The following is a 27,972-nucleotide window of genomic DNA, read 5'->3' as shown; positions in this document are numbered from 1 at the left end:
AAAACAGGTCTTTTTATTTACTTTAGAAAGGGTATGCTGTTAATTTAGGGGACAATAAATCTGAGGCTCCAGAACTGGGAGGGGGGATACTGGTGTAGAATGGACAAGATGTGAGACCAAACAGAATGACAATCCAGCATGTCATCATCATGTGCAATTGATTACCCACAATTTTCTCAACTCGTGGCTGGCATTCAATGAACAGCAGTGCTGTGAAATACTGGAAGCAGGTGGGGAATGAGAGCACTTACTGAAAGCTAATATATATCAATAAATTTTGATTTTTGTGGTGATTTTATGTTAACCTAAACCTTGATATATTATGTATGCAAACTGATCTCCTGTTAAGAAGTGATTATAATCAAATGTTTTATTCCATTGTGAATTTAATTTATTTCATATTTTAATAATAAAGGAACAAAAAATCTGAGGGGAAAATTACAAGCATTAGCTCTTCCATCAGTAAAGGTTACATTCTGACTCTGTTCACATAATGTTACAAAGACTATAAATTGGCAGCTGTTCAGGACAATTTCTTCTGTGAAAACCTCCCAAGTATTAACTGCCTGTTGTTTGTTTATTTCCCTTGTGACAAGAACTCACAATCCAAAAAGAACTGAAGTGCATTAATGTGTTTTAAAGGATGCTTCTTAAAAATTGCTTTCTGCTGCCTCCATAGCAGAGTCTCTGTGATGTGACAGTCTCAAGAGTAGGACTGAGGACCCTCTGTGGTGGCAGAGTTGGCCCTGTTATAGCAGGAAATGAATCATTCAAAATGCAAATAAAGGCAGCAGGACTGAACAAGGAGCTTACCTCAACAGAGTAAATCTGAAACTGTGGCCCAGTTATAGATCTGTTACTTGACACTTATGCAAAGCTCATAAATTATTGATCATGTTCCTTGATTACAACTGATGCTTGATCCATGGTTCAGGTGTTTCATACTCAACTGTACTTGCATTGCTGTGACATTTCCTTTGTTGTTGTTTTTCGAATAAAATATATTCTTCATTTCCTTGCTCAAACCGCAGAGCTGCGAGATCAGATCGTATCTGTTCATGAGGAAAAGAAGACCTTGGCCATTGAACTGGAAAACCTGAGGTGCAAACTTGCAGAAGTAATTGAAGAAGTATGTATTGTACCATGGAAGGCGAGACCATGTTAGTGTGGAGTCGGTACTTTCTGTAGCTTATTTTGCTAAAAACACTCAGTTGTGAAGTTAATTGAATACTGTCTGATCTCAGGTCCTGCGAGTGATGGATCATGTAGGGCATGTGTCTGGAAGGGGCCCTCTATGTCACAGTCCAGTCTGCCACTGGATTTTTTTGGATTTCCTTAAACCCACAGATGTGTAAGAAATACTTTCGTAGGTCACGTAGTTTAATCACTGGTGCTACTTCATTGAGTATGTCCTTAAGTTTAGCCATTGGCAGTGCTGTGTCATGATTAATTACACCAGCAAATTGGCTTTTCAAGCCAGCAGAGTTTCATTCCTGCTTGAAAACTGGAAAAGCCATGTACTGATGCAAATCAGGACTTAGTGGCTCTTCCTGTGTATGCAACACTTGCATTCAGAAAGACACAGCTGACAGCACTTGGACAATAAACAGAGCCCAGGAAAGAAAGCAAAACAAAATGGGAGTCTGACTATTTAAATGCAAACAGTCAAGTAACTTTTCAACCAGGTGCTATGGCACCTGATCCTGAAAGGTTCCAAAGATCATATATTTGCAGCTGTGACTGCAACATGCCATGCGGAGATTATTTCATAACCTTTTTATAACATCTGTAAGGTGGAGTAAAGATGCTTTCCATCCCACCGGGAACCCCAGCATCAAGCCAAACCTAGGAAACAGAGCTACTGACAATAATATACTGCTTGCATTATGTATGTGATGTATGCCTTATTAACTAAAAAGCTCTTGGTTTTGATGTGTTCTTTATACTTTCCTAGGTAAATAAGTTGAAAGAAGAAAAGGCTGTTTTGACAACCGAAGTTAATAAGCAACAAAAACTGTTGGAGAAATGTAACAGAGGTGTGTAGTCTCAGCAGGTTCTTGAAGGATTTGCTACATCCTTTGCAGAGGCTGCAGAGGGTTTTTTTTTGTTGTTGTTGCAGTAGAAAGAGTAGGTTACAGCACTGTTATTGTGGTCCAGATCTGACCTTATTGCTGCAGGCACTGCATCAACTCATGGACTGCTCCAGACTCTCTGTACTCCAGGAAAATGTGACAATGTAAATAGCAGGTGGTAGGTGAGAATAGCGAAACCTATTGTGTGGCACAAGTGGCAAACTAAGACAAGAGGCACAATCCTTCACAGAGATGGAGTTTGGACCTTAATCTCCTGCTTTCCTAAACCATTACACCCATCCTCCTTTTCATTAGCTTCTAATTCTGCATGTCTGAAGTCTTGGGAGCAACTTGTTTTATGTACAGATGATGATGAGAAAAAGGCAGGAGTGCTAGAGTGCATGTGAGAAATGAGATTTCCAAGTTATGGTAGAAAATGAGAAATTTTCCTTTACTGTAAAGAGAGGAGAGGTAAAGCCAGGGTAAAGAAAGTCTAAAAAGAGATATGCCTCACAAAAGGAAAACCTTTTCTTAATGAAGGTGAGTGCTTCTGCATGAGTAATAGTTGATCCCAAAGAAATTTAGAGGAGAGGGAAAAAGTTTTAGTACCTTGGATTACTTTGCCCTTTCCTCTTGTTGCTGACTAAGACTTAAGAAATTAAAAATTGGTTGGTAAAATGCCTCATTGTTTGTTTCCCATTTTCCTGAAGTGGAAGACAGTGGGTCTGGCTGAGATATAATAGGGCACATCCTGTAAGCTTTCTCCAGGTGTCCATCTCTTACCCTTCCATGTGTCTGCATCTCTTAAACCTATGACAGGCAGTACTTGAAGGCTCTTAAAACACCAAACTTCAGAACAGTTGTTTGAACAGATTAGCTTGAAGCTTTTGATGGAATAGTATGGCAGATGAATATTTTCTGAATTTTTTTCTATTTTCTAAGCATTATTAAAAGAACAACCCCTGGTTCCACGTTTGCTTGTTTTCCTGGAAGAAAGACTTAAATTAAAGCAAGTCTTTTTTTGTACGCATGAAATGAGCTACCAAATTATTCAGTGCATCCTGTAGGTGTTTATGTGGGACCGTGCTGAAGCTGTGCACTCAGTGCATTTCAGTCAGAGTTGATGAATTTATCTTAAATCTTTCTAAGTATGTGGGGTTTTTGTTGGGTATTTTTTGTATGTGTGGTTGGGTTTTGTTTATTTGCCTTTTTAAGTTGGCATCACTTTGAGAGTCAGGTATCCTGGGATGTGTATCCCACTGTCTAAATTACCACTTACTGTACCTACCTTTAAAAACTGTTATGCTCATCTCCAAACCAGGTAAACAAATATGGATTCCTCAAGAATATATTCTTCTTGGATAATTCAGCAAAGCTCTTTTGAGGCAAAGAAAGGCAAAATATGGTCTGTGGTACTTGATGCCTGTTACTGGAGATTTTGAGTCTGAAGAGAGGAGTATTACTCTATTCAGAAGATTAGTAATTGTGCATGTATGTGGTGAGGTTTAGGACAAATATTGCGAAGAAGACTGTGTGTGAAAATGTAAAACTAGGTCATGCTGTCAGTCAAAGATTTATGGTACTAGGGAATAGTAGCTTATCTGGGTAAATCAAACACTGCTGCTGCTTTTGATCTGTTCCATTTTTCCTTCTGATCTTGTTTTATTCTCATAAACAGTGTCTGTGCTGGCAGTAGAGGAATATGAAGAGCTTCATGAAAACTTTGAGCTGGAAAAGAACCTGCGGAAGAAAGCAGAGTCATTTGCACAAGAGGTGAGTAGTCGAGGGAAAAATGAAGACATTGCAAGTGGGCAAAACCTTAAGAGCCTAGATGACTTGGATTTCAATTCCCAGCTCTCTTCCAACCCCAGATACTACTTAGGTAACATCTGTATTTCATCCATAAAAACGAGTTTACTGTTTGAAAAAGCATTTATAAAGCACTTTGGAATTATTCATGCAGTCTTACCTATGTCCCCTTTCAAGGCAAGGCTTTAAATTTATCACAGGCTTAGTCTGCTACAACATCTCAATGTGGAAGATCTGGTTGGAACCTCAAGGGATTAGCTGTCTTTCTAGTGATACAATTTGAAGGACTGTTTTTTCCTGAAAAATGTGTGGACTCCTAAAAAGCGTTGCAAAGCTACAGCATCAATTGAGGAACGCATTTTGAAAGATTATATTGAAATTACTTTTTGTAATTGATTAATGAGCTGACAGGCAACTTATGTACAATGCCAAAGAAATGCTGATTATTGGCAAACAAGTATTTCTTGGGTTTTGTCATTATTTAGTTGTTGCCTCTTCCAGAATATAGGCTCCTGTTGGTGCAGAATGTCAGAGTAGCTGTTCACTTGAAGGTTTTCATTCCATAAAGTTCTCTTATCCAAGATGGAATCACTACAACAGTGAACTTCAGTCCTGCATTATTCTTCCCTTTCTGTATCTCCTTGTCTTCCTGTGGTATTGTGCTGTTCAGAAAGATTTTCAGAACCATTTTTAAAATACATGATCATGTGACAATAAAGGCATTGCTGATTCATATTTGGGGAATCAATATTTTAAATTACTTTAAAAACCTGTTATCATTGGCCTGGTTTCACACTGATGGTGCCCTGTGAGTGACCTGAGACATTAGACAGGCTCTGGCCCACAACTGCATCCACAGCAGCTTTCTGCTCCAGTGAGGCTGTGTGAGCTTCCTCTCTCAGGGATCGTGTGGCAAGGTCACAGCTGTGTTTGGAGAGCTGACTTTCCTAGGATGTGCTTACAGTACCTATGTTTGGATTATGCTAAGGATGTTCAGGGATTTTCTGCTTGCTTTCATTAGCTGCCTGTTTTCTTTGTCTCTATAAAATGTTTCTTTTAAGCCTTAAAATGTCTGCTGGATTTTCACTTGGATTTTGCAAAAGCCACAGTAGTTGGTTGTGATAAGCTGTGCAGCGTCAGGAGAAGGAAGAGCTTTGAGTAAAGGACAACACTGCATGTTCAGTGCTTTGTTCTTGATATGTTTGAAGCACTTGGAGAAAGGAAAAAAGCTCCAAGTAATGTGGCTGTCACTGCAGCTGAAAAATGGTACATCTTACTGTTTTGTATCACTGTTTGTGATGTCTCAAATAGCCACATATGTGTTTTAGCTCAGTAAAATATGGAACTACTGCCTGTGGAGGTGCCCGTTTGGTGGTGGGCATGTTGTCTGTCCAAGGACCTGAGGCACATTCAGTTTGCTTTCATGGTGTGGTAGCCCATCCATTCAGACTCAGCCCTTTCCCTTTCTCCATGGCACAGCTTCATCTTCTGTCTGCATTACAGCTGCCCTGGGAGGGACCAGGGAAGTGGCTGGTGGGGACTGCTTTTCAAAGGGATGCCCTTGGCCTTCTGGCAGGTGAGGAGGATTCTCCAGAGAACAGGAGCACTTGGGAGTGCAGGTGTGAGAGATTATGGGCAGGTGAGTGTGTGTGCAGAAGTGAGCAGATGGGGGAGAGACATGGAGCAAAAGAGGGAGGGAGCAGGCATGTATAGGAGTGAGGGAACACTTGAAAATCAGAGCTTTTGATTAAAATAAAATAAAAAAAAGCCCAATACAGCTTTAATTATAGTCGTGCTGCTGGCACCACCATAATATATATTTAATTAATCAAAAGCGATCCAAGTTCAAACATTAGAATTCATGTTCTTTAGAGGTTCTAAAGAAACTGAGTAAATATTGTCAGCCTTGGTGTGGAGAGGGGGAAGGAAAAGGAGAGAGGTTTTGAAGTGAGTCACAATCCATTGTGAAAGGTACAGGAATCTGCATAAAAGAACTAAATAAATAGAGTGTGTAAGGGGCGGAGGCATGGAAAATTCTGTACCTACCTGAATAAAACAGGGTTGTTAACACAAGAATGTTGGCAAGCTTAACCAGAATTCTAGTGTCAGGTTTTAAGAGACACTTTAAGATCTCTCAGCTGTTTGTGGAGCAGTTTATAAGAAAACAAAGGAAGATAGAGAGTATCTTGAAGGCCATTGCAATAATACAGAGGTAGCCCTGAAAAGCACTCTCCAACAAAGATGAGCAAAATACAATACATGCAGCCAAAGCAAGCCAAAAGTGGAAGAACACGGTGTGAGAAGCAAATTGAAACTCTTAGCGATGTAAAAATCTCATGAGTTTAACAAAATAATCTTGCATGAGTGGTTTATTAAACATTCATCCTGCCTTACAACAGTGTTTTGTAAAGTGATGTTGGGGTTTAAGCCCAGCTCAGCAACTCTGCCCCACACAGCTGCTTGCTCACCTTCTCCTGATAGGATGGAGAGAAAATTGGAAGTCAAAAATGAGAAAACTTGCGAGTTATGATAAAGACAATTTCCTAAAAACAAAGCACCTAAAACCAAAGCAAAACAAGAAACACATGCACTGCTTCCCATGGGCAGACAGATGCTCAGCCTTCTCCAGGAAAGCCTGGCTCAATCAGGTGCAATAGCCACTTGGGAAGACCAACACCATCATTCTGAATGACCTCTCTGCATTCTGCTTCCCCCAGCTTTACATGCAGAGCATGATGCCACATGGTCTGGGCTATCCCTGTGGACACTTGGGGTCAGCTGTCCTGGCTGTGTTCCCCCCCCCAGCTCCTTGTGCACCCCCAGCTCACTCACCGTGGGATGGGGTGAGGAGCAGAAAAGGCCTTGACTCCATGCAAGTACTGCCCAGCAATAATGAAAATACCTTTCTATTATCAATGCTGTTTCCAGCACAAATCTAAAACACAGCCCCATAGCAGCTACTATGAAGAACATCAACTCTTCCAGCCAAAACCAGCACAAGTGAATGGTTTATTATTAGTGTATGCTGGTGGAGGGATAATCCCTGCACCAGAAGTGCTCTGGAAACCTCATGGAGAAGGAACTGTGTGCTCTCAAAGTTGACATTGAGATGACTTTTTTCCTGCCCTCTGTATCTTGGACAAATAGAAATGAAGTATCAGACTGCTGAGAGTTGAGGTTCCTTTCACGTCTGAGACTTGTGCAGGCTTTTGCTCAAAATGCACAACTGGAAAAAGAAAATAAAGGTTTCCCAAGTGTTTATGGTAACCTGTAAAACAATTTGCAGTTAAGAAGTTGGAAGGCTGCATTCAAAGGAACTATGATCCAGATGAATTAAAACAATTCAGTGAATCTCTAATGTGCATCGTTCATCTTTTCATTGACTTTCCCTCCTCAGTGCTTACACCATCCTACAGCTGTTTGTGCTTTTAAATAACTATTGCACAACAAAATGTGTATATTTAACTTGTTTTTTCTCAAAATACCTGCATCCCATACCTGGGCTGTCAACTTAGGGAAAATCATTGTCACTCTTGGCAGGCGTCTGCACGACTCATGAGTTGGCATGCAGTGGGTTAGGTTATCTTGGTGACATGAGCTCCCGAAGACCTCTTCCTCAGATGCACTTGTGACCTTTTGGGTTAATTGGTGAGGACTTTTACAGTTACATATTACATCTGTGAGTGGATTACTGCAAAACCAGCACTGGAGAAGCAACTCTGTGCTTGCAAGTGCCACACTCTGTGCTCTACTGAGAATGGTTCAACTGGTATCTGAAGATAATTAATTTGCAGTCCAGCTGACTGAACTGGATTTAATAATTAAAGAGACATAAGTAGTTAGTACTTGAATTCTCCTGAGCTTGGATGTTACCACTTTGAAGCATGATGTAATGCTAATGTGTTTCATCAGGTTTTTTCCGAGGAAGAGGCTTGGGGAATGGTAACAGATGTATGCTCTAGGAAACTCTTTGGTCTCTCTCTCCCCCCCTCCTCCCCCTTTTTTGTTCAGGCAATTAGTCTGTGGGGGGAAAAAGTGAAGATGTTTCTTCCTTTTTTGTGTGTTGTATGATCTACTTCTGAATCTCTTAGCTGTCTAAATCCTGTAAGGCTGTGAACATTATAGAATGTATCACTATGCTTCTACCATGACAAAAAGAATACTGCAGGAAATGAAGAAATAAATAACAATAGAGATTATTTTTCCCCCTGTATTTTGTGCAGTTACGCTTCATAAGTGAAGAATGAGTACTGTAGTTTGAGAAACCCTTTTGTGCAGAACGGGTTGGTAAAATAAATATTGCTCTGTTTTTAAGGAAGTCACATTGTTGCTGGGAATACAGTCTGCTCACATTCAAAAGTACATGCTCCAAGTATGTCTGTGGTGAGAAGCAAATGATGGGCAAAAAATAGGCTTAACTCATCTACTCCAGTTCTCCCATTCTGACTGAATTAGACCTCTTCTTTTGAGCCACAACACTTCCTAATGCTGCAGCTTGTAACTCTTTAGGAGCGGTCCCTTCAGAAGCTGCCTGGCAATTAGCCACATAACTAAAATCAACTGGATGGTATCTTTATTGGTCAGAAGTATTTTGAATCATCTCTGAGTGACTCTTGGCTGTCCATATTATGCATAGGTCCTTTTCCATGGTCACACTGCTCACTTAATACAACTAGATTAGACTTTGACTCCACTAAAGGAGTTTATATATTTTATATATATATATAATATATATTGTTTTATATATATGTGTGTATATATCTTTTTCCTGATTAGCCATTGAACTAAAAACCATACCTGGAGTTGTATTTTAATCCTAACTTTAGAACCACTTAGTGCCCTGTCCAGCCATAATTAGACATGTTCACTCTCCTCCCCATCACATAAAATCCTTCAAACAGCCTGTTCTTTTGGGGAAACATATAAATACAAATGTCTTGATCCTCCCTCTCTTGAGACTTATTTGAGGTCTGAACACAAGCTGTAAGGCTTCAAGGGTGCGTGTAATACAAAAGGCATCAGCTCCTCTAAACTGTGACAGATGTGAATGGGTTACCCTTCTGTGACTCACTGATTCCTCACCAGGCTGTGGAGGGGATCGAGCAGTGCTACTGGGCATTGAGAAAATGACCAGCTGCTCAGCTGAGTGATCTTCTCTTCTGCTTGACACTTCCCAAGTTTGACTCTGTCTTGCTACTTACCTTTTGTTGATCTATTTCTAATGGACAGCATGCCACTGATTTTTATTTTACTTAATACAACCATTGATTACCTTATTAGAACAACACCTGCTGTATTGGGACATCTTTCTCCCTTCAAACTGTACCTAAGACAGGTTATTGCTCACAGCAAATACCCAAAGGACATTATGGTAGATGGAAGTGTAGCTACACATGGATATTAAAGAATTTCCTTTGTCATTGTTTTGCTCCTGGGAGAAGAGTTGGTTGGAAAGCATCCAGTTTTATCCTGAACCTTACATGAACGATGGTTGGTGTTCCCAGGGATTTGACACTAATGGAGTTGCTTTCTAACTTTTTTAATGAGGAAGAATTCCTTTTTCAGCCCTGCTGTAAACAAAAAACAGCTGCAGTGAACGCTCTGTCGGGTAAGGGGCTGAGAATGAGGTATGGCCTCACTGAGGTCAAGGGAAAAACTTCTATTATTTTCACCCCCTTCTTTCCACCTCCCCAGTTCTTGTGACAACTCTGCTGATGGAAAGTGGCCAGCTCCCAGATTTCCTGTACTTTGCATCTTCTCTTTGTAAACTCAGGGAGAGGAAGATCTGTAACTGGTTTGCACAACAATGGGTGATTTTAAAAATTAGACTGAGAGGTGTAAGCAAACTGTTTTCTTTTGTGATCTGCCTTCAGCTGCAGGCATGGTTTTCAGGAGATTCCTGCACTATCGACCTGTGTTTCCAGCGTTGATTGGGATGCTCTGCAGATAATTGTCTAGCAGGTGGCAAAGTCGGAACTAATCCATCAATTGGTTAAATTCCACCTAGTCCAAATAATCTTGTTAGTAGCTGTTTTGCCCTTTCAGCAGTCACTTTAATTAATATTCAGGGTTGTGCAGACGGTCAGGTTTCTGCCCTACTGAAGCAGGAATTGATTTTTTAAATTTTAAGTTAGAGTTAATTTGGAAGGGTTTTTTTTGTCCTATGTCAAACACTGCAGCCTCTCAAAAACTTGGAATCGGTCCCACCAGCTTGACTGACACAACTGTCCTGTCTGTTTTTGTCCCTTCGATTTATAATATGTTGGCACTTAGAGAAATTGTGTAAGTAACTTCTGAGATGGGTGGGACTCCCCATGAGAATTTGGTTCCCCTCTGTCTGATTGCATCATTACCTTATAATCAGATTTTTTTTTCTGTGATGTTGAAGACACTTTCATATTTGTGAGCAGGAACATATTTGCAATATCACAAAAGCAATTTATAAAGCTAATTGAAAATGCAGGACTTGATATGAAAGCTTCTGAATGAAAAAGTTTTAATCCAGGTCTTGAAAAGGATTTTTATCATTTTGTTGCAGAAGAACATGAAACAAAGTGAATATGAATTTTCTACACTTGGTGAAGTATCTGCTCAAGTTGAAGAAATCAAGTTGCTCTACTTGATTTCTTCTTGTTTTGGCAGCTTTCTGCTCCCTCAGGCTGGAACAACTCTGGTTGGATTTTGTGACAGAAACTTGGTGAATCAAAATCTGTAATTGATCACCTTAAACTATTTTTTAGTTTCAAAAAAAAAAAATCCAAGTTTTCACTTTGCTCTGAAAGTTTACATTGGGTAAACTGTGATGGTTTTGCTGAAGCTGGCTTCTGGAGAGAGATTGTTTTCTGTCAGGGTTAAATAACTTCTGTGAGTGACTTAAAACTTTGAGACAGTATTGAGTTGTTTTGCAGTTATTTAGAGGCTTTTCTCAAGTGTAATGTTCAAATACACTGTTTCTTTTAAGAATATGAAGTGTTAAATGAATGAGTTGCAATACAGAGGCAAACCTTTGTGGATTGTTGTGGGTAGCTTTGATTCTGAAATTCTCTTGCCCTTGATTTGTTTTTGCCACAGCCCTACTAGTATAAGGTAACTTAAGCATAAATTGGTTTGAGTGGCAGGATTTGTGGACAGAGAGCTGATGTCCAGTGCACATTTGACTTTGCACAGTCAGCAATTTGTTCCTGTTTGCTTTGTAACAAAGTGTAGCAGCAGCGCCTACGTTAATCATTTCCTCTCCATCAAATGCTTCCAGTCCTTTGCTGCCTGCCCCCGTGGCACAGCTTTGCCCAGTGGAGTGTTCACTGCAGGTTTTATTGGTGTTAGGGCTGCATCAGTTGACTCCTCCTGGCATGCAGGGTCAGACAGGCTGCGAGGGCAGGGAAGAGTTCAGCACGGTCAGTGGCTTTCTCGGTCTGTCTGCACAGAGCTGCTCGCTGGGAAGGCTCAGCTGAAGTGTCTGTGCAAAGAATGCTTGCCACAAACATCAGCTCATACTTAATATCTAATGATATTAAAAGAAATCACAGAGCATTGCAGTGGCACCAGAGGGGAAGAAACTATATGTCATATCTGTAATTCTGGTTTGTGAATAAACAGGATGGGAATCTGAAAAGTTGTCATGGCACTTTTGTATTTCTAATACTTTTAAAATATCTCCTTGTTTTTGCTGAGCTCTGCAACAGTGTTTTTGCAGTCTGAGGGAGTACTTGCATCTCAGGCTGTTCTCTGTTCTGCTGCCAGAAGTGGCTCTGCTGACCTGTGCACACTCAGTGAAACCTCAACATGACCCAGTCCCTGTTTCTGCTCTAAGAACAGGCACAGCTGAGTTTGTAGAGTGGAAGCCTGTGTTGCCTGGGGGAAAACCTGTACCTGAAAGAGATGTCAAGGTGCAGAATAAATTCACTCGGAATTTTTTTGTCAGAATCTCTTTTTTTTTCCTGGTTCCTGAACAGTCTGGGAGGAAGAGATCTCTTAGGGAAAGTGCATATACTGAAAACTTCTGCACCACTTAAGTGAACAGTGTGTGATTTTTTTTATCAATATCAGGTCTCTAGACCTTTTGATTTTTGCCCACTCCCTGTGATGCATTCATTTGCCACATCAAAAATATAACTTGGGAAGAAGAAAGAACACAAGGATCAGAACTAAAAGGCTGAAAATTTGTCCTAAAAAGCCTTTTCCCAGGACAAGTGCCTACACTGATTACACAGACAGGGACAGAAATTTGTTTCCTGAAGAAATGAATTTCCATCATTCACATATCCAGCTTACCCTCAAGTAAGTGGCTTTATGCCAAGGCTTGCCAATGTGTTTGAGGAGATAGCCTGTGGATTCATAGATATTTTATCTTCCACCTAGAGTTCTTTTTAGTGTTTCCAGAGCTCCCAGAATGGGGCTCAGATTGTTCCCATTTCTAGGAAACAGAATTGAGATGTGTGTACATTCTGAATGCTGCCAACATGTGGGTAATTGAGGTGCAGCAGTGAGTGGTTCTGAGCAAACACCTGGTTCCTTTCAGTGTGAGCTTAGCTCTTGTGAATTTTACTCTCAAACTTCCTTTCCCTTTCCTTTTCCTTTCCTTCTCAGCTTCTTCCTCATTATTCCTGCCACATTAACTCAATGTTAATATCTCATATTCTTTCCAGTTGCCATTTTAGCATTAGACCGTGCCTGCCTGACTTGTTTTTGTTGGGGGTGGGCTTGTTTTGGCAGATGTTTATTGAACAAAACAAGATGAAAAGGCAGAGCCAGTTGCTTCTGCAAAATTCTGCTCCTGATCAACAGCTTTTGAAGGCTTTGGACGACAATGCTAAGCTAACCCACACATTAGAAGAAGAAAGGCTTCAACACCAGCAAAAGGTAAAACGGAATTTCTTTTCATCTCATCCGGAAGTCTTTGAAAACCTTCTGAATTTAAGGAGTGCTGTGTCTTAATTACATTCAGAATTACTTGAGATCATATTCCCTGGTAAGAGCTTTGAGTTTAAGAACTAAATTTCAGAGAAGGTTGTGATTCCCTTCTTCTGAGTCACTGTTCAGATATGGGTACAGAACTGGAAGGCTCCTGAGCCTGGACACTCTGGTTGAGGCAAGTATTTTATTCTGAGTGCCAGAAAAGTGCAGCTATAAGCAGTGAGTCAGGTTCCATCAAGTGAAGAGATGACAAGAGAATATTTTGGACATTGAGTAATACAAAGGGTGTCTTGGGGGTATAAAGGAAAGAACAGGAGGTGAGAGGTAGGCAGTGCACCCACAGGTCTGGGTCTTGCTGAACAAATGGATGGGGGAGAAACAGACATACTGGAGCAGGGAAGTGTAAGGTGAGTCTGCAAAGCGGTATGAGAGGATCTAAATTGATAGGATATAAACAAATATATTCTCTGAAACTGAACAAAGTCAATCTCTTTACTGGGAGAAATTACCATTGCTTCCCAGGAAAGCCTGAAAATGCTTCAGCCCTGAAGCCTGTTCCTAAAACTGTGTTAGCAGAGTAACACTAGGGATAGGTAAACAATTCCTGTCCTTTCATCAATGCAGCAATACTAAGACTGTGCAGTCTCAAATGCTCTTAATGAGTATTTTGGAAGAATAATTGCCAGTTCATAGAAAATCTCTGCATCTTTGGCTACTTTGAAGTCTAGAGCAAAAGGTATGTTATTTAGGGAGGTGTGAAGTTACTGCTACTCTGCATCTGAATCAGCTGAATGCTGCCTCTGAATCAGATATTCCATAATTCCCTCACTGGCATCTGCATGAGTTGAGACAAGGGAGTTTAAATAATGAGCCTGTCAGTGGAAGCAGTAAGAGAACAAAAATGTCGATGTTCTCGTGCTTCAAATGAGGAAAGTTCTGAAATGAAATGCTAATTATGTGATAAAAACTCTATAAAAAGAAAAGGGAACAACATAAAGCTTAAGTGCTTTGGAGCTAAAGACAAATTTTAAAGAAGAGATAAAGCAAGTTTGGGTCATAATGGAAAATTCTGACATCTCTCAGAAGAATCTTTCCAGCTCTCATTCAAAAATTTTCCTTTTTCTGGGACTTGTGCTTCACTCCTATGCTATAACATGATGTTTTCAGGCATAACTGTGCCTAGTGGGTTATTTGCCAATGGGAGGGACAGAAAACGCCTTTTATTGTGATGAATGCTCTTGTTTGCCAACTGCAGATTAAAGAATTAGAAGAGCAGCTAGAGAATCAGTCACTGCATAAGGAGATTAATCGCCTTAAACAGCAACTAGAACTTTTGGAAGAAGATAAAAAAGAACTGGAGCTGAAGTGTCAGCATGCAGAAGAAAAAGCTAGAGACCTAAAGCATTCAGGTAAAATTGGGTAATAACTTTCATTTTAGGGGTAAATGTGTGTGGGGTGGTTGGTGCACATCTACATTTGAGACCCCAGAGGCTTCTGTGTAGCTGTGATCCAGATCTTTATTTCACTAGACAAAGTACAGCAACTGCCTTCAGCTGCAGAACAGCTGTGTCCAAAATGTGTGTGAAGGAGTAACCTTGTACAACTTCTGTAAGGAACAAAAATCCTGTTGTTAGGTTGCCCTGAGTCTTACAGATGGATAGATATACAGGAATGGGTGTCTGTGTGAAAGACACAAAAGATGATACCTGGATTTAAAGTCACTCAGTTGGTTTTTATTTTTTTCTTATCATTTAGAATGTAAAAACAAGTTTAAAATACTGTAATTTTAATTTGAATTCATCAGTGCAAGAACAATGAACCATATCCACTATAGAAATAATATTCTTACTTCTGCTGTAACCTACTGTACACAGAACAATTGCTAAGGATTTTTGTAACTAAAAGAAATTCAAGACACTTTTTTCTCTGTTTCTGCCATTCCCTAGTTAATTATATTTGATAGCATTTCAGGTGCAGAAAAGTAATTTCCACATTTTAGATCTGACATGAAAACAGGAGAGAAAAACATCCATTCTGCCAAAACCCAATTTTGACCATTTTTATGTGGAAAGCCCACACCATCAGCAAGACACAGATAAGTCTGGAGGTAGAAATTGTCAATTTTTTTCATCTCTTGTTAGTTCATTCTCAAATACAACCTTAGATAGACCATTGCAGAAATGGGATCAAGTTTTCCCTGCTCTGTCATTTCATGCGAAGAATTCTCTGTGGGGGAGAGTTTCAGTTTCAGTAGTAACTATCTGTTACTCTTTAGGTTGGAGGGAGCTGTTTTAATGGAAATCCTGTGCATTGTTCTTGGTAGAAAATGTCAAAAAATGGACTTCTGGCAGTGGTGTGGTTTAGTCTTGTTCTTTACTTAATTAGTAGATTGTTTTTCTTAAACCAGCGAAGTTGGCTTTCAGAGGAGATGAGAGAGCCCAAGCACTGACTGTGGTTTGTTTCCTTGCAGTGGATGAACTCCAGAAGCGAATCCAGCAGTCTGCAAACCCTGCCCCGCCTCCTCCTCCTCCTCCGCCGCCGCCTCTGCCTCCTCCTCCTCCTCCCAACCCCATTCGGTGAGTGTTCACACCCCGGGCACGGCAGGGCTGCTCTGCAGAGCCACCACTCCTTACAGCGCTGCCATCCGAGCAGGAAGAGTGTCTTTAAAGGGAAAAAGGCTTCCTGCACCTGTCTGGGGCTCCTGAGCAGCAGGACATGCTCAGTGCCCCCAGACTTAACACCCGGACCAGTTCTGAACTGCCAGTTCTTCCTTGCCAAGCCTAACAGATTGTCTAGACTTCGAGGAGGGGTACCTGTCTCCTCTAAATTTAGGAGATTATTTTTTTTCTATTCACCTGATAGCTGTAATTATAGACTTGTGAAATGCTTTCTATTGCCAAGAAACTTCCTTTGAACCAAAGGATATGTTAGATTATTGTGTGTCCCTTCATGTCAGATACTGATGATGAAAATACAGACTCCATTGAGTTCCCACAATCACTTTCATAATTTAAAAAGGAGGAAAAAAAAAGAAAATAAAAGAAAATCACTACCCAGCCACCCAGTCATCAAGCAGTTTTGGGCAAAATTACCAAAATTTGGCTTGATTTCTGCAAAGGACTATAAAAGAAGATGACCAGTCTATGCTGATGTATCAGGCATTAGACCCAAATTAATTAACTAAACGCTAAAGGGTGCTTAGCTAATTTTAAAAACTCAGCTAACCTTCTTGTTGTCTGCTTGGTTTTTAAAATAAATGGACTTTGATGACAGTATACAACCTTCTGTAATAGAAATACATCCAGGAGTCTTTTTAACTACTGAGTTAAACATATGAATAGATGTGATTACTGGGGAGAAATCATCCCTTTGTGTGTTTTGCATTGTTTTTAGAAACTAAACATGGTCAGAAAGATTGTGTTTGGCCTTTTGCTTCTTTTATGCCCATTAACTCATTTGGCCTGTTTGCTCCTTTCTCACTGATGGATACCATGACTTAATGATGTAGGGATGCTTTGGGATTTTTTGTTTAAATTTATGCCCATTACTGTTTGGAATAGGTGAAACTATTCATTTTAAGCCCTGTAGTAGCAAAGTCAGACTATTTCCTCATGCACTGTGACATGTATGTGGATAGCAGTTGTTTTAGGACATAGGCACTGGGTGCAGCATTTTTCTGGACAGAGTTTTGACCTTTTAGGCAGGGATGTCACTGTGCTGTGTAAGGAATAATGTTCAGTAGGAAGTGACTGGCCTTACTGACACATTAGATGTGCAGAGGAGCTTGTACTTGTTCTTGAGGATGAATAATTTGCTGGTGTGGACTTTTACGTTGTGAATATAGTGAGGGGATAATTATTTGACACTGTAAGGAGATTACAAACTTGGAAATGGTAAGGAGATACTGATCACCATATTTAAGTGTCCTCTGGAGAACAATACTTCAACATCTACAGCTCTTCTTTCTGTTTATTATGCTGGAGCAGCTTTTGTTTGTCATGTGTCACAATGAGACACTGGCTTTTAATATTCAAATCTGGAGTGTTTTGATTTGTGCCTAATGTCTGTTAAAAAGAAATAAATTTCTCTGGTGCATTTTGATGGGAGGCATTGTGGGGGGTAATTCAGTGCATCTGCATTCAAGAACCATTAAATGAGTCTTTTGTAAGTGGCTGTATAATCAGGTATAAGCAAGCTGGGGATGTGCCATGTTCAGGCTCATTCTGGCAGTGGGTGACCCAGGACAGAGTGACAATGTGCAGTTTCATTTTCCCTCCAAGGTCTCTCATGTCAATGATTCGCAAGAGATCTCACTCCAACACCAACGTGAGCAAGAAGGAGAAACCTCCTCAGCAGGAGTCAGGTATGGCTCATCCCTTCTCAAGCTGTGTAGGTTATCCACTGGTACTGTAGGAAAAGCTGCTGAAAAGGACCTGGGGATAAAGATGGTTCAGATGCTTTTGATTGTCAGTGTTAACTACAGCTGTCCATGTGCCAGCACATTCCTCTGCCTTGCAGTCCAGAAATGGGATTCAGCCCAGGAATAGGTGCACCAAGATGGGAAGTGGTGTCTTTGTTACTGTACCTTTGGTATTCCTGTGAGGGGTGACTGAGGACTCTGGGTTTGTCTAGTTCAGAGAAAAGGAGGCTGAGGAGTGACTTTATTGCTCTCTACAGCTCCTGAGGAAGGGACAGGGAGGTGCTGAGCTCTGGGATCCAGTGACAGAACACATGAGAGTGCTTAAAACTGCATCAAGGAGTTAGACTGGACATAAGGAAGAATTTATTTATGGTGAGAATGGTCTGACACTAGAACAGGCTTCCCAGAGAGGTGGTTGATGCCCCAAGCTTGAAAGTTTTTGAGGCCCTTAATAACATGCTGTAACTTCTGGTCAGCCCTGAAGATGGTCACTGCAGGGCCCTTCCAACAGAAACATTATGTTGTATTCTACTGCAAACTTCCTCGAGATCCCAAGTCAATTTGTGTGGCACTCACAGCCATCCCCTGCCTCCACAACTGAACTGATCATCAGCATCCAATTTACTTTTTCCAAAAGAATTTGAGGATGAACAGTCTTTGAGGCTGCAGGACAAAAACCTCAAGGGAAGATCTAGCACTTGCTGTGACTGGAGAAAAGTTCTGATCTTCCTGCTTGAGCTGCAGCATGTGCAGGGTTTTGTGCTTCTACAGGTTACGTGGAAGAGGCAGAAGACCAAACCTATGAGCGTTAAACAGAGAGCAGGTTATATTCAGCATGATACAGGGGAATTTCTGAGCTTCCACATGGCAATTTCTTCTGTCCAGAGCCTCTCCACAGAGCTTGTTTGTTAAATACTTCAGTTTTCATCCCTCAATTCATATCTTGTGAAATTACCACTCAGAGTTGACTGTAATTCTAATCCTTTAATAACACTGAAAACCTAAAACAAAACAGTCTTGCACTAAGGTGGCTCTGCATGCAAAGTAACAGCTGAAATTGCATTTTATTGTTGTTAATGGAAGCTGGAAACTTAGTAGGTTGAGAACAGGAGTTAAGTACAGATTTGCAAATGACTGTGAGTGCCTGAAGAGTCAGAGCTAGTTAGACAGGCATTGCCAGTTAAATAACCAAGGGTTTTCTTGCTGTTTCTCTCTCCCTTCTGAAACAGCAGGAGTTTGTTTGTAGTGAATTGCTTAATTCATTTGCTGCCACTTAAACAAAGAAGGGAACCTGGCTGAAATTATAGGATATAACTGTTAAAAAACCCCCTGCTGTTGGCAGACTAATGGTATGTAAGTCAGGCTGGATTGTTGCATGGAACCAAGAGGCAGGAAGTGAGGGAAAGAAAGTATTACTCCTCCCACTTTCAAGTGAGGAGCTGAGGAATGGAGTGACTTGGGCAGAAATTCCCGGGGGAAATTTCTGGTAACTGGTTACCAGTCTGAGAGAAACAAGATTGCTGGTCTGGATAGAAGAGTTAGAGAGATGACCTTGTACTGAGATCTCTGATGAAGAGTCAGTCTCATCTTTCAGTAGAAGTCTGGTTATGGTGCCTTGATTTGGGTGCCTTACCTTGAAGCATCCTGGATGTTTGGATTACAGCTTTTTGTTGAGACTGTCACAAACAGTGATTGCAGGAAATACTATGAAATTCACTCTAAGTTCTCTACTCGCCATTCTTTCATTATTTATTAGTAAACTAACAGTTCTGACCTTTCTTCAATTGCATATAAACTGCTTTTCCTCTTAAAAGTTGAGCTGTTCTTAAAATAATAATAAAAAGGGAGAAAGGTCTTTTATGATCTTGTTATTATATCAAACTTGAGGCTTGTTTTGACCCCTTTTAAGGACTTAGAATGAGTGGTTTCTATCCCATACCACCAATTAAGCTTTTATATTTGAAACAGCCTGTTTGTGAAATTAAAGCCTGACATTAAATCGACTTAGAATACAGAAACCACATTTCTATGAATCATCAATAGTACCCTGACAAGTGAGAGAGCAGAAGTCTTTTTAAAATTCCTGTTACATAAAGTACAAGGTTGCAGCTTTGAATAGCATCAACCCTATTTCTCCAAATATTTGCTTTAAATGCTCTTTCCTTCCCCTTTCTGGTATGTTAAGGGTGGGGGTTTTTTATTATCCAGAATGCTGATAAGTTAACAGGTATTATTTAGGTTCATCACAGAGCTTCCCATGTCATCTGGATATTTTGCAGTCCTGACACCAAATCTCTTAAAAAAGCAGCCATTTCCTTTCACGTAATTTCAGTTTTTCCCTTTAATTTGATGCAGTGTTTATTGAAGGAGTGGCTTTAGTTCAGGCTGAGCTGTTGGTGTGTTGTTCCAGGCAGGTCCTCAAACCCATGTGAAATGGGAGATGGGGTTGGGAGTCAGTGTCATGGGGCATTATCAGCTTCTCCTGTGTCAGTGGAGCTGTGGAAATTTCTGCTGAGCCACAGTGGAAGCAGGGCTGTGTTCTTTCAGTCCCTGGTGCTTCAGCTTAGAGCACTGAGCTTTTGCAATTCCCAGACTGTTCCAGGATCTCTGCGTTTTTCAGGATGTGGGCCCTGCTTCTGTGCAAACTTCTGCTGTTGGGCATTTGCAAAGTCAGGATCTTCAGTGTAGATTGGCATTTTATTCTTGAAGAGCTTGGGGCAGCTGATAGCAAAGATCCCCGTATCCAGAATGAGAATATGCTTTTTACTTTGTACAATTTCTCTGCAGTTCCTGTCTGAAATGTGATCTGCTCTTTGACTTTTTTAGCAGGTGAAGAAGTCACAGATCTGAAGAGGCAAGCTGTGGAAGAAATGATGGACAGGATTAAAAAAGGAGTTCACCTGAGACCAGTCAACCAGTCAAGCAGGCCTAAAACAAAGGTTTGGAATAAGCAGCAGACCAATAATTTTAGCTAAGCACAGTAATTTACATGGAAAACAAACTTTACTGTTAAATATTCAGAAAAATACATTTTCATCCCCTCATTTACTTAGCTTGATTTTGGATAAAATTAATTAGAGCAGCATATACCTGAAGAACAAAGAAAATGAAAGCAGCATTGATTAAATAAAGGCCAGTTTCTTTGACACAGAAAAGAAGCTTGTAAACAAACAGCTACTAAGAAACAAAAAGCACAGAGAGAATACCTGAAGTGGGTAAAGGGGATCATCAACAAGTAGACTGCATTAGCACTTTCTTTTTTCTTTTATGCAACGCTTACACCTAATACCTGAATGTGGCCACTGTAGAACATTGCTTACCTCCTTCACAAAATCTTTATGTATAGTCTGTGATTCCCAGTGCTGAGAGCTGAGGCTCTTTTCTCCATCTGAGTAAGGAAATAGATGGAATGTTAGCCCTGTGCCCAGGGGAGGAGGGGGCAGAGGAGTGTCACACATCCACAGGCCTGGGCAGCAGCCCCTGTGTGAGGTCTGTCTGCAGGTAAAGAGTCTGTCCTGGGCCATTTCATGTGGCTTTTAACATTTGTGTGTTGTGTTTGTTTACAGCCAGAAACACCAAAGCCCTCTGAAAGTGCAATGAAAGAACTAAAAGGGATTCTGGTAAGGGAACTTTCATATTATATTTCATTTTCTTCTCAATGAGCTGACAGGGCTTTCTGTGCAAACTGTGAAACTTCTGCATTTTGGTTTGAAGCCGTAGAGCAGTTTGGGAGTAAATCCCCCAATTCTACCTTTGACTTCAGTTAGACTGAAGGATTGGTTTTGGTCTTGCTAGGAGAATTTGTTTTTGCACTCTGCTCTGGGTTTATATTGCTCCTGCCACTAGAGGGGATTTTGTGGTCTGTGTCTGCCATACGTTCTTTGGAAACTTTCCAAATACTCACAGTGGGGATGCTTAGGGATGGAGAGGCAGCTGAGTATCTGTATCTAGTCCAAAGTAAAGCCCCTGGACTGCACATGTAGTAGATGTAGAGTTGTCCTCATCAACTGATGCCTTTCCTGTGGCACCAGATTTCTTGTTAGCATAGGTGAAGTTTAAATAAGACAATGGCTCTGGTCTGTTTGCATTTACATGTAGAAAAAATGGATTCTGAATAGCTGTCCACATAATCCCTTATCACAAAATAAAAACATTAGGCATAGTTGGTGCAGCTGAGAGCAATGTGCTTGGTTTGCTCCTGTTGTGTCCTTTACTCAAGTGTTGCATTCTTGTTTTTAACTGGTTGCTTCTTTTGCACAAGAGCTAAAATTGTATCAGCCAGAAGGAGCTGTAGTTCTTGCTCCCTGACTTCTGTAACCCTGAAGCTTTTGAAGGGCAACTTTGTCAGGTGAAATTCTGGCAGTATTGAAGCAAAATGCTTCACTTCCACTCTACAGAAGGTGAAGCTAATCATTCTCTGTGGTCAAACATGCCTTACAAAAAACAGTTCTGTGGTGTTTTGGGAGATGCAAACAGTACAGCAGAATGTAGCCACAGCCTCTGCTGAGATTTAAAGTTACCAGTGGGGCACCACTGATGTGTTAAAGTTGCTGCTCTTCAGTCATGTGAAAGCCGGGGAAAGAAGAAATGGTCTAGAGAGTCACCAGACCCTAATGCTGAGCCCTAATTAATGGGACACATAATTAAATGCAGCGGTAAATAGGAAAGGAATAAAATGCAACGCTGAGAGTGTGCTTTAAGCAGAATTCCATAATTACAGGAATAGTGGGATGTGGGGTGCTGTTTGGAGCAGTGAGGGTTGGACAGAGCTATCCTGCCCAGGGTCCCTTCATTCTCTAATAGCTGTTTTATTTCTTCAGCACTGTGTCACTGACATCAGGGGAGACTGGATTGTGCCCGTCAGGGGGAGCAGAGAGAAACCTGCAGGCACTGACTGCATTCCTGTGTTGGGCTCTTGCTTTTGAGCCTTCCAGGGTATTTGCAGTGCAAGACAAACTGTATAAAATGCAACTCCAGTCTATTCTTGAGAGCAGTGATTATGCACAGTCAGACAACAAACATGGGGGTGGAATGTGATGGAGTAAACATTTGTTGCTACTATGCTAATTATGCATTTTGTATAGACTTCCATATAATTGTTACAAACAAAACACATTTATGTTGTGCAAATTCCAGAGTTTGAGTGACTCCCTTTTTTAAGTTGCTTTTGTACACGTACATTTGTACAGATCTGGAGCATACTACTAATGAATAACCTGCTCAGTTAAATTTCAAATAGTTTTGAAAGAAAATTTTTTAACTTCTAGGCAGGAGTGAAGAATTAAGAACTTCTTTGCAGGGCTCCTGAAAATAGCACAGCTCTTGCAACTTGCTATTTCCTTTTGTCCTTGGCTATTTCTGCTCAAAAGTTATGTGCTTATAAACAAAAGATGTCAGCAGAATGTTATTTATGGTCTGGAAAAATACTGTATGAGTCTGACATGTTTTGGAAGGCTCAATAAACAAGATTTATGGGAAGACTCAGAGGGAGAATGAAATAGTATATGGGTACCAAATTTCCAGTTACATTATAAACATTTTGGGCAAATTTTACAATCAATAGGTTCTGATCCAGCAGCTGATTGTTTTGAGTTGGGAAATACATGCAGTATGCACTAACTGTGTGTTTAAATTCCTGTAGGCAAGTTTGTGAGGGGTCAGACTTTGCTTAAAGCTTCTTTTCCTCCCACTTTAGGAGAAGTTCTCCTGGACTTGCAACTTCACTGATACCATATGCTAGCCCTGCCATAAGGCAGTAACAGCATTTATTTCTTTTCTGTATGTATAAAAAACTGTTTCAGCTTGAGATCTAATTATGTGTGAAAGAGCAGCCTTGAAGTATATAGACATAGGGTCAGGTTAATGGCAGATCAGCTACATTATAGGATATAATATGATGCAGTTGTAGCTGATAAATTCTGACTTCTGTAGATACATACATACACCAGGATGCAGCAACAGAGGACCATGCTAAAATATAAACCCCCCTGGAGCAGTAATAGATGGATCTTTGTTTTGTTCCTAACAGAGGTTAATTATGTGCATGGTAACTCTGCAGCATTTTCTTAAGATCCTTCAAACGCTGAGATGGAGGAAGTTGGCAGTTTCCCACAGACATCAGAATTTGTTCATTAGTGTTCATTAGTGTTCATCTCTCCAAAGCCTGATACCAACCCCCTAGTGTGTAGTAAGTTTTATTCCTATATCATTAGTCCAGGTAAGGATGGGATGGTGAGCAGATCCCAGATGCTCCTGTTGTACAGATGGAAGAGCTTGCCATGCAGCTCTAGAACTGTGGTGTAAAAGATTCTGAAGTTGTGCACATGAAGTTGGCAAGGCATAACCTGTCCTCAGAGAGTTTCTCGTGCCTTTTTCTTGCTGTAGGAAACACTGAATAAATCCACCAGTTCCCGAAGCTTGAAGTCCCTTGAAACAGACAGTGGTGAAACAGAGCTGGAACGAGTCCTGCGACGCCGGAAAGTGACCACTGACCAGGACAGTGGCAGTAAGTGCTGGGCTTCCAAGGAGTCCTCTTCCTCTCCCTGCATTAAGTGACTCTTGGAGCTTTACATTCTTTTCCAGACAACTGCCATTGCAGCCATTGTGGAGAACTTCACCTTCTACAGTGACTCCCTTCCCTGTCTCACCTGTTGCTTTTCATCCCATTTTCTCCAGGAGATGCTTCTGTCAGGATTTTCTGCACACACAGACACACTCAGATTCCTCTTTCCAGCCTGGAGCTCAGATGTTACTGCTTGAACCTACTGTGAAAATACTCTTGAAAATAATGCTAGCCAGAGAAATGAGATTGAGGAGTGGTGATTTGGATTAACCTCCTCTGCAGACCAGGATTCTGCAGTTTTTACACTGTGCTTTACTTTATTTAGCATACCATCATTTTCTGTAAGAAACTGTGAATGTTCTGCTTGGCTACAAACACAATTTATGCAAGTGTAAATCCATGCCATAGTTGATGCAGGGGTGGCTGGTTTGAATGTCTCCTCAGTTCACTGACTCCTCATTACTATTGAGAAACAGGCTTTTCTGCCATCAGGCTGGGAGAGCACCAAGGTTGTGCCTGGGTAGGACTGTGTGGCCAGCAGAATTTACCACCACCCCAGAAGGCAGGAGGATCAACACAGCAAGTGCTGCCTGTGCTGCAAGGAAAATCTTGGTGGGGAGAGCAGAAGCTAGAAATGCAGTATTTTGATAATCACTTGCACTGAATGCTGTTCATTAAAATTCCATTTTGATTTCTGCATTTAGCTTGAGTTCTGCTCTGCTCTTGTGTTGTTTCTAGACCAATCTGGATAACAAAAGCGTTTAACTTTCATTGGATTTTAGGTCCCACTGGAATCTTGGCCACATCAGAATCAAAGTCTCTGCCTGTGCTGGGCTCAGGAGCCAGTGCCCCACAGGCAGCACTGAACAAGAAGGATGTGGAGACAGAATTCACTTCCAAAGTACCCAACTCAGGTCCTGTCCCCAGCCAGCCTAAGGGTGCTGAAGGCTCCAAGCCTACTTTACAGTAAGTAGAATATGGATTTCTAGATATATTGTGGTACAAGATGTGCTTAGCTGGTGTGTTTGGAAAGTGATTTAATATCAGTTTTGGTTAACAAGATAAATGTACAGTCTGCAGCTGTTTACCACTGACTCCCCAAATAATTTGCAGTCTCATGTGAAAGGAGAAATTAAACTCTCTGTAATAAAGTTCTTTTCCTCTAAAACCTGTGAACATTCTTCAAAAAATGTTCATCTTCTCTGTCAAAAAAAAGCTCTCAAGAGATTTTGAAGAATAAGAAGGTTGAGGGGTTTTATTCATATCCTGAAGAGGGATGGTAGTTATATTGTTAATCTTCATTAAATTAGTTCTGACAAATACTTTATAAAAATACAATCATGTGAGTTATCTCAGTCTATATGCTGGTGTGCAGGGCAGTTTCTGTTGAACCAAAACAAGACCTGACTATTACTCTTAAAAAAATCTCAAGCTTTAAAAAAATAGTGCTGCATTTGCACAGATGGGGAGCAGAATCTTTCATCACAGCAAATTGAAGACTTGAAACCAGCATGAGAGTTAAACCTACTTCAATATTTATTTCAAATTCCCTGGAGGATTGATTTGTTCTCCAACAATACCAGGCTCCTTTTGGACTTAGGCTGTGCACTTGCTTTGGTTGCCTTGCCAGCTTGCTTGTCAATTTGTCATTTCAAGAAAAGAAAAGAGGTGAAACAAATCAGATTGGAAAAATATTGTAGTTATGGCAAATTAAACTTCTGATTTCCTACTCTGTCAGTTAGAAAATATCACCAGTACCAATTCTAGCAAGTCTCCATTGCTTTGTTCAAAGGAGGAAGTCATGACCAATTTCCTTTTGTGCTCTACAGTTATATTTAATTCCCACAGAGAATTAAAAGCAGAATGCCATTTTCAATCGTATGTATTTTCCCCTTTTATTTCATTTAAGTATCCTTAGAAGAAAAATGATCTTCATTTTAGTTTAATCAGAAAGATGAAGATATTTTCAACTGTTGTTTTGATATGAATAATGCCATTGCATTTTCTTGAACGCCTACCCTGACAGAAAGGTGAAGTTGTTCCTGAAAATTGTGTTTGTAGTTTGTGGATTTCTATGATTTTGAACGAACCAGAAAATACAAGCAACTCCTGCCACCTTTTGTGTACTTTTATTCCACCCAACTAAGTGGAAATTGCATTTACAAGAAAGGAAATGAAATAATTGCAGGCCCCAAGGTCTCGCAGAATGCGTGGTGAATTGACAGTGAAAAGGATCTCGTGTTGACAGTCACAGTTGTTATGTGTTATAAAAGCATATGTGGAGCTCAATTTATTTCTCAGCTTGCCTATTCAGTGACATCCTGAAAGACACATTTCACTTTAATTTATCTGTTTAAAGCATTAAAACAAATGTGGTAGGCCAGAGTCCTTAGTGCTGCAGGGCTTCCTTGCACTGAGTCACTGGTGTAGTAAACCTGCTTAATTGGGAACACTCATCCTTAGGGGTGGATTTTCAGTAAGAGAAAACGTGCTGGGCCTCTCCCGCTCTTGTGTGGCAGGAGGAGCAGGGATAACCTGCAGGCCCCATGCCACCTTACACAGCAATTGCTTTTCTTTTCTCTCTTGGGTCCTCTTCGCAGCAGAGGTTGGTAAAAGCAGCCTCCAGACTCCAAGATGTGAAAGCAGTGTTGGAAACGGGGGAACCAGGCAGCAGAGGGGAGTTCATCTGGCCAGCAGGTCTGACAACTGGGCTCTGTAATTAGGCAGTTCTCTGGCCTTCCCTGGAAGCAGCTTAGTTTGGATCAGCAGAGCACTTCTGAAGCAAATCTCACTATTGTCTGCTTTTGCTATGCTTTGATTTGTATTCTGGAGCGCCCTTAGTGCATCCTGCATCCCTGGATTCATTGCATGAGTGAAGCTAAAGCAGGGCATGTGATCCAGCCTTTTTGGATGTCCTGGGGGGCCACACGAGGGCTGGTTCAGTGACTCACCCTGAGCCTGTGCTCTGCAGCAGGGGCTGCTTCCCTCCACACTCTGCTCCTGTTGCACCACTCCACTCCCTAAAGGAGCTTGTATTAAAAACAAACAGTGCCCTGCCTGGGCTGCATACCCTGCATGAGAAATCCACTTCTCCTTATTCCAACCTGAGGTTAAAGGATGCAGCTCCTTCATAATTTCCAATTCCTTGAAATCTAACCAAGGGGCGACTTCTTAATCTGTTTGCAGCAGCCGAGCAAACCTTTCACATCACAGGGGAGGACTGCATGTCTCCTGATTGCCAGGTTATCCCTCTTGCAGGGCAGAGTTTTTTCTTCCTTCTTCACCTAGATTTTAATGTGCAGCTTGCTATAGAAAACCTGAGTTTAGAACCCCTAGGTCTGAGGTGTTATTTCAGTGCAAGAGGTTCTTGTGTGTCTGAAGCCTTTAAGGAGACGGTTTGGAATGTGTGAAATTTTGCTGAGGTGGTGCTTAGAGGGGGGACTTCAGTAATGTGTGTCCTGTAGAGAAACTGAGGCCTTACCTCAGTGTGCAAGTGACTTCCTCTGCAGATCTCTTCCCCAGTGTTTAACCCAGCATGAGTGTAATTCTGGGACAACTCCTTAGAGGAGGTGACAGTTTATTTTCCTTGGGAGCAAAGAGAATTCCCGTGACCCCCTGCAGTGTGTAGGCACAGAAGGGAGAGGTGTGTCTGGCTCTGCCCCCGGGTTTTTGGTTGTTTGGTGAGGTTTTTTTCAGCACTTGGTAAACATTGTGTTTCTGGGGTGCAGAGTTCTCTGCTGACAGAGTGCACTACAGAGAGGGTTAGTCTTAATCTGATGATTTTATACAATTAAAGGATTTGTCCTCCCTCTCCCGGCTGTAATCTTAGTACCCCAAATCATCTACCAGCTCTGCAGGGAGCAGCTCAGCCTCAGCTGGAATGAACTGCAAAGGTTTTCCAGTGCAGCTTGAGCATGGGCAATTTAGTTTAAACAACAGATGAAGAAAACAATGGGATGTTCTGGAAGTTGGAGGTCTTCTCAGTTTTAGCTGAGACATTACTGACACATTTCTCTTAGCTTGTACTCTTTGTGTGCCCTCTCAGTGCAGGCAGAAGCTCTCCAAGATTCTTCATTTAAGTAAATTTGCTGATCTTTTTGAGCTTTTTCAAAAAAAGCACCTGAAAATGGGAACAGTGTCCATGCTAAAGATTGTCTGCAGTTCTGTTCTGCTGGCTGCTGTGCTGACCACCTTTG

The 27,972-nt window shown here is 41.0% G+C and overlaps 1 protein-coding gene across 3 annotated transcripts in view; it reads left to right on the top strand.

Moving 5' to 3' along the window:
• Positions 1-27,972, top strand: part of SHTN1 (shootin 1) — a 56,331-nt gene that overhangs the window by 23,296 nt on the left and 5,063 nt on the right. For 2 of the 3 annotated variants that reach the window (XM_083866400.1, XM_083866398.1), the window contains exons 6-16: positions 1,032-1,129; positions 1,955-2,036; positions 3,751-3,845; positions 12,594-12,740; positions 14,050-14,203; positions 15,265-15,370; positions 17,075-17,157; positions 20,041-20,153; positions 20,781-20,834; positions 23,599-23,719; positions 24,559-24,742. In XM_083866400.1, the coding sequence (XP_083722526.1) occupies positions 1,032-1,129; positions 1,955-2,036; positions 3,751-3,845; positions 12,594-12,740; positions 14,050-14,203; positions 15,265-15,370; positions 17,075-17,157; positions 20,041-20,153; positions 20,781-20,834; positions 23,599-23,719; positions 24,559-24,742 (1,237 nt within the window). The remainder of the gene's footprint in view (positions 1-1,031; positions 1,130-1,954; positions 2,037-3,750; positions 3,846-12,593; positions 12,741-14,049; positions 14,204-15,264; positions 15,371-17,074; positions 17,158-20,040; positions 20,154-20,780; positions 20,835-23,598; positions 23,720-24,558; positions 24,743-27,972) is intronic. The other variant, XM_083866399.1, reaches the window with a different exon arrangement.

The sequence above is a fragment of the Zosterops lateralis genome (genome assembly GCF_965231275.1).
Source record: "Zosterops lateralis genome assembly, chromosome: 8".
NCBI classification, from domain to species: Eukaryota; Metazoa; Chordata; class Aves; order Passeriformes; family Zosteropidae; genus Zosterops; species Zosterops lateralis.
Note: the sequence above shows the minus strand (reverse complement) of the source record. Positions and strands in the feature narration are given on the sequence as shown.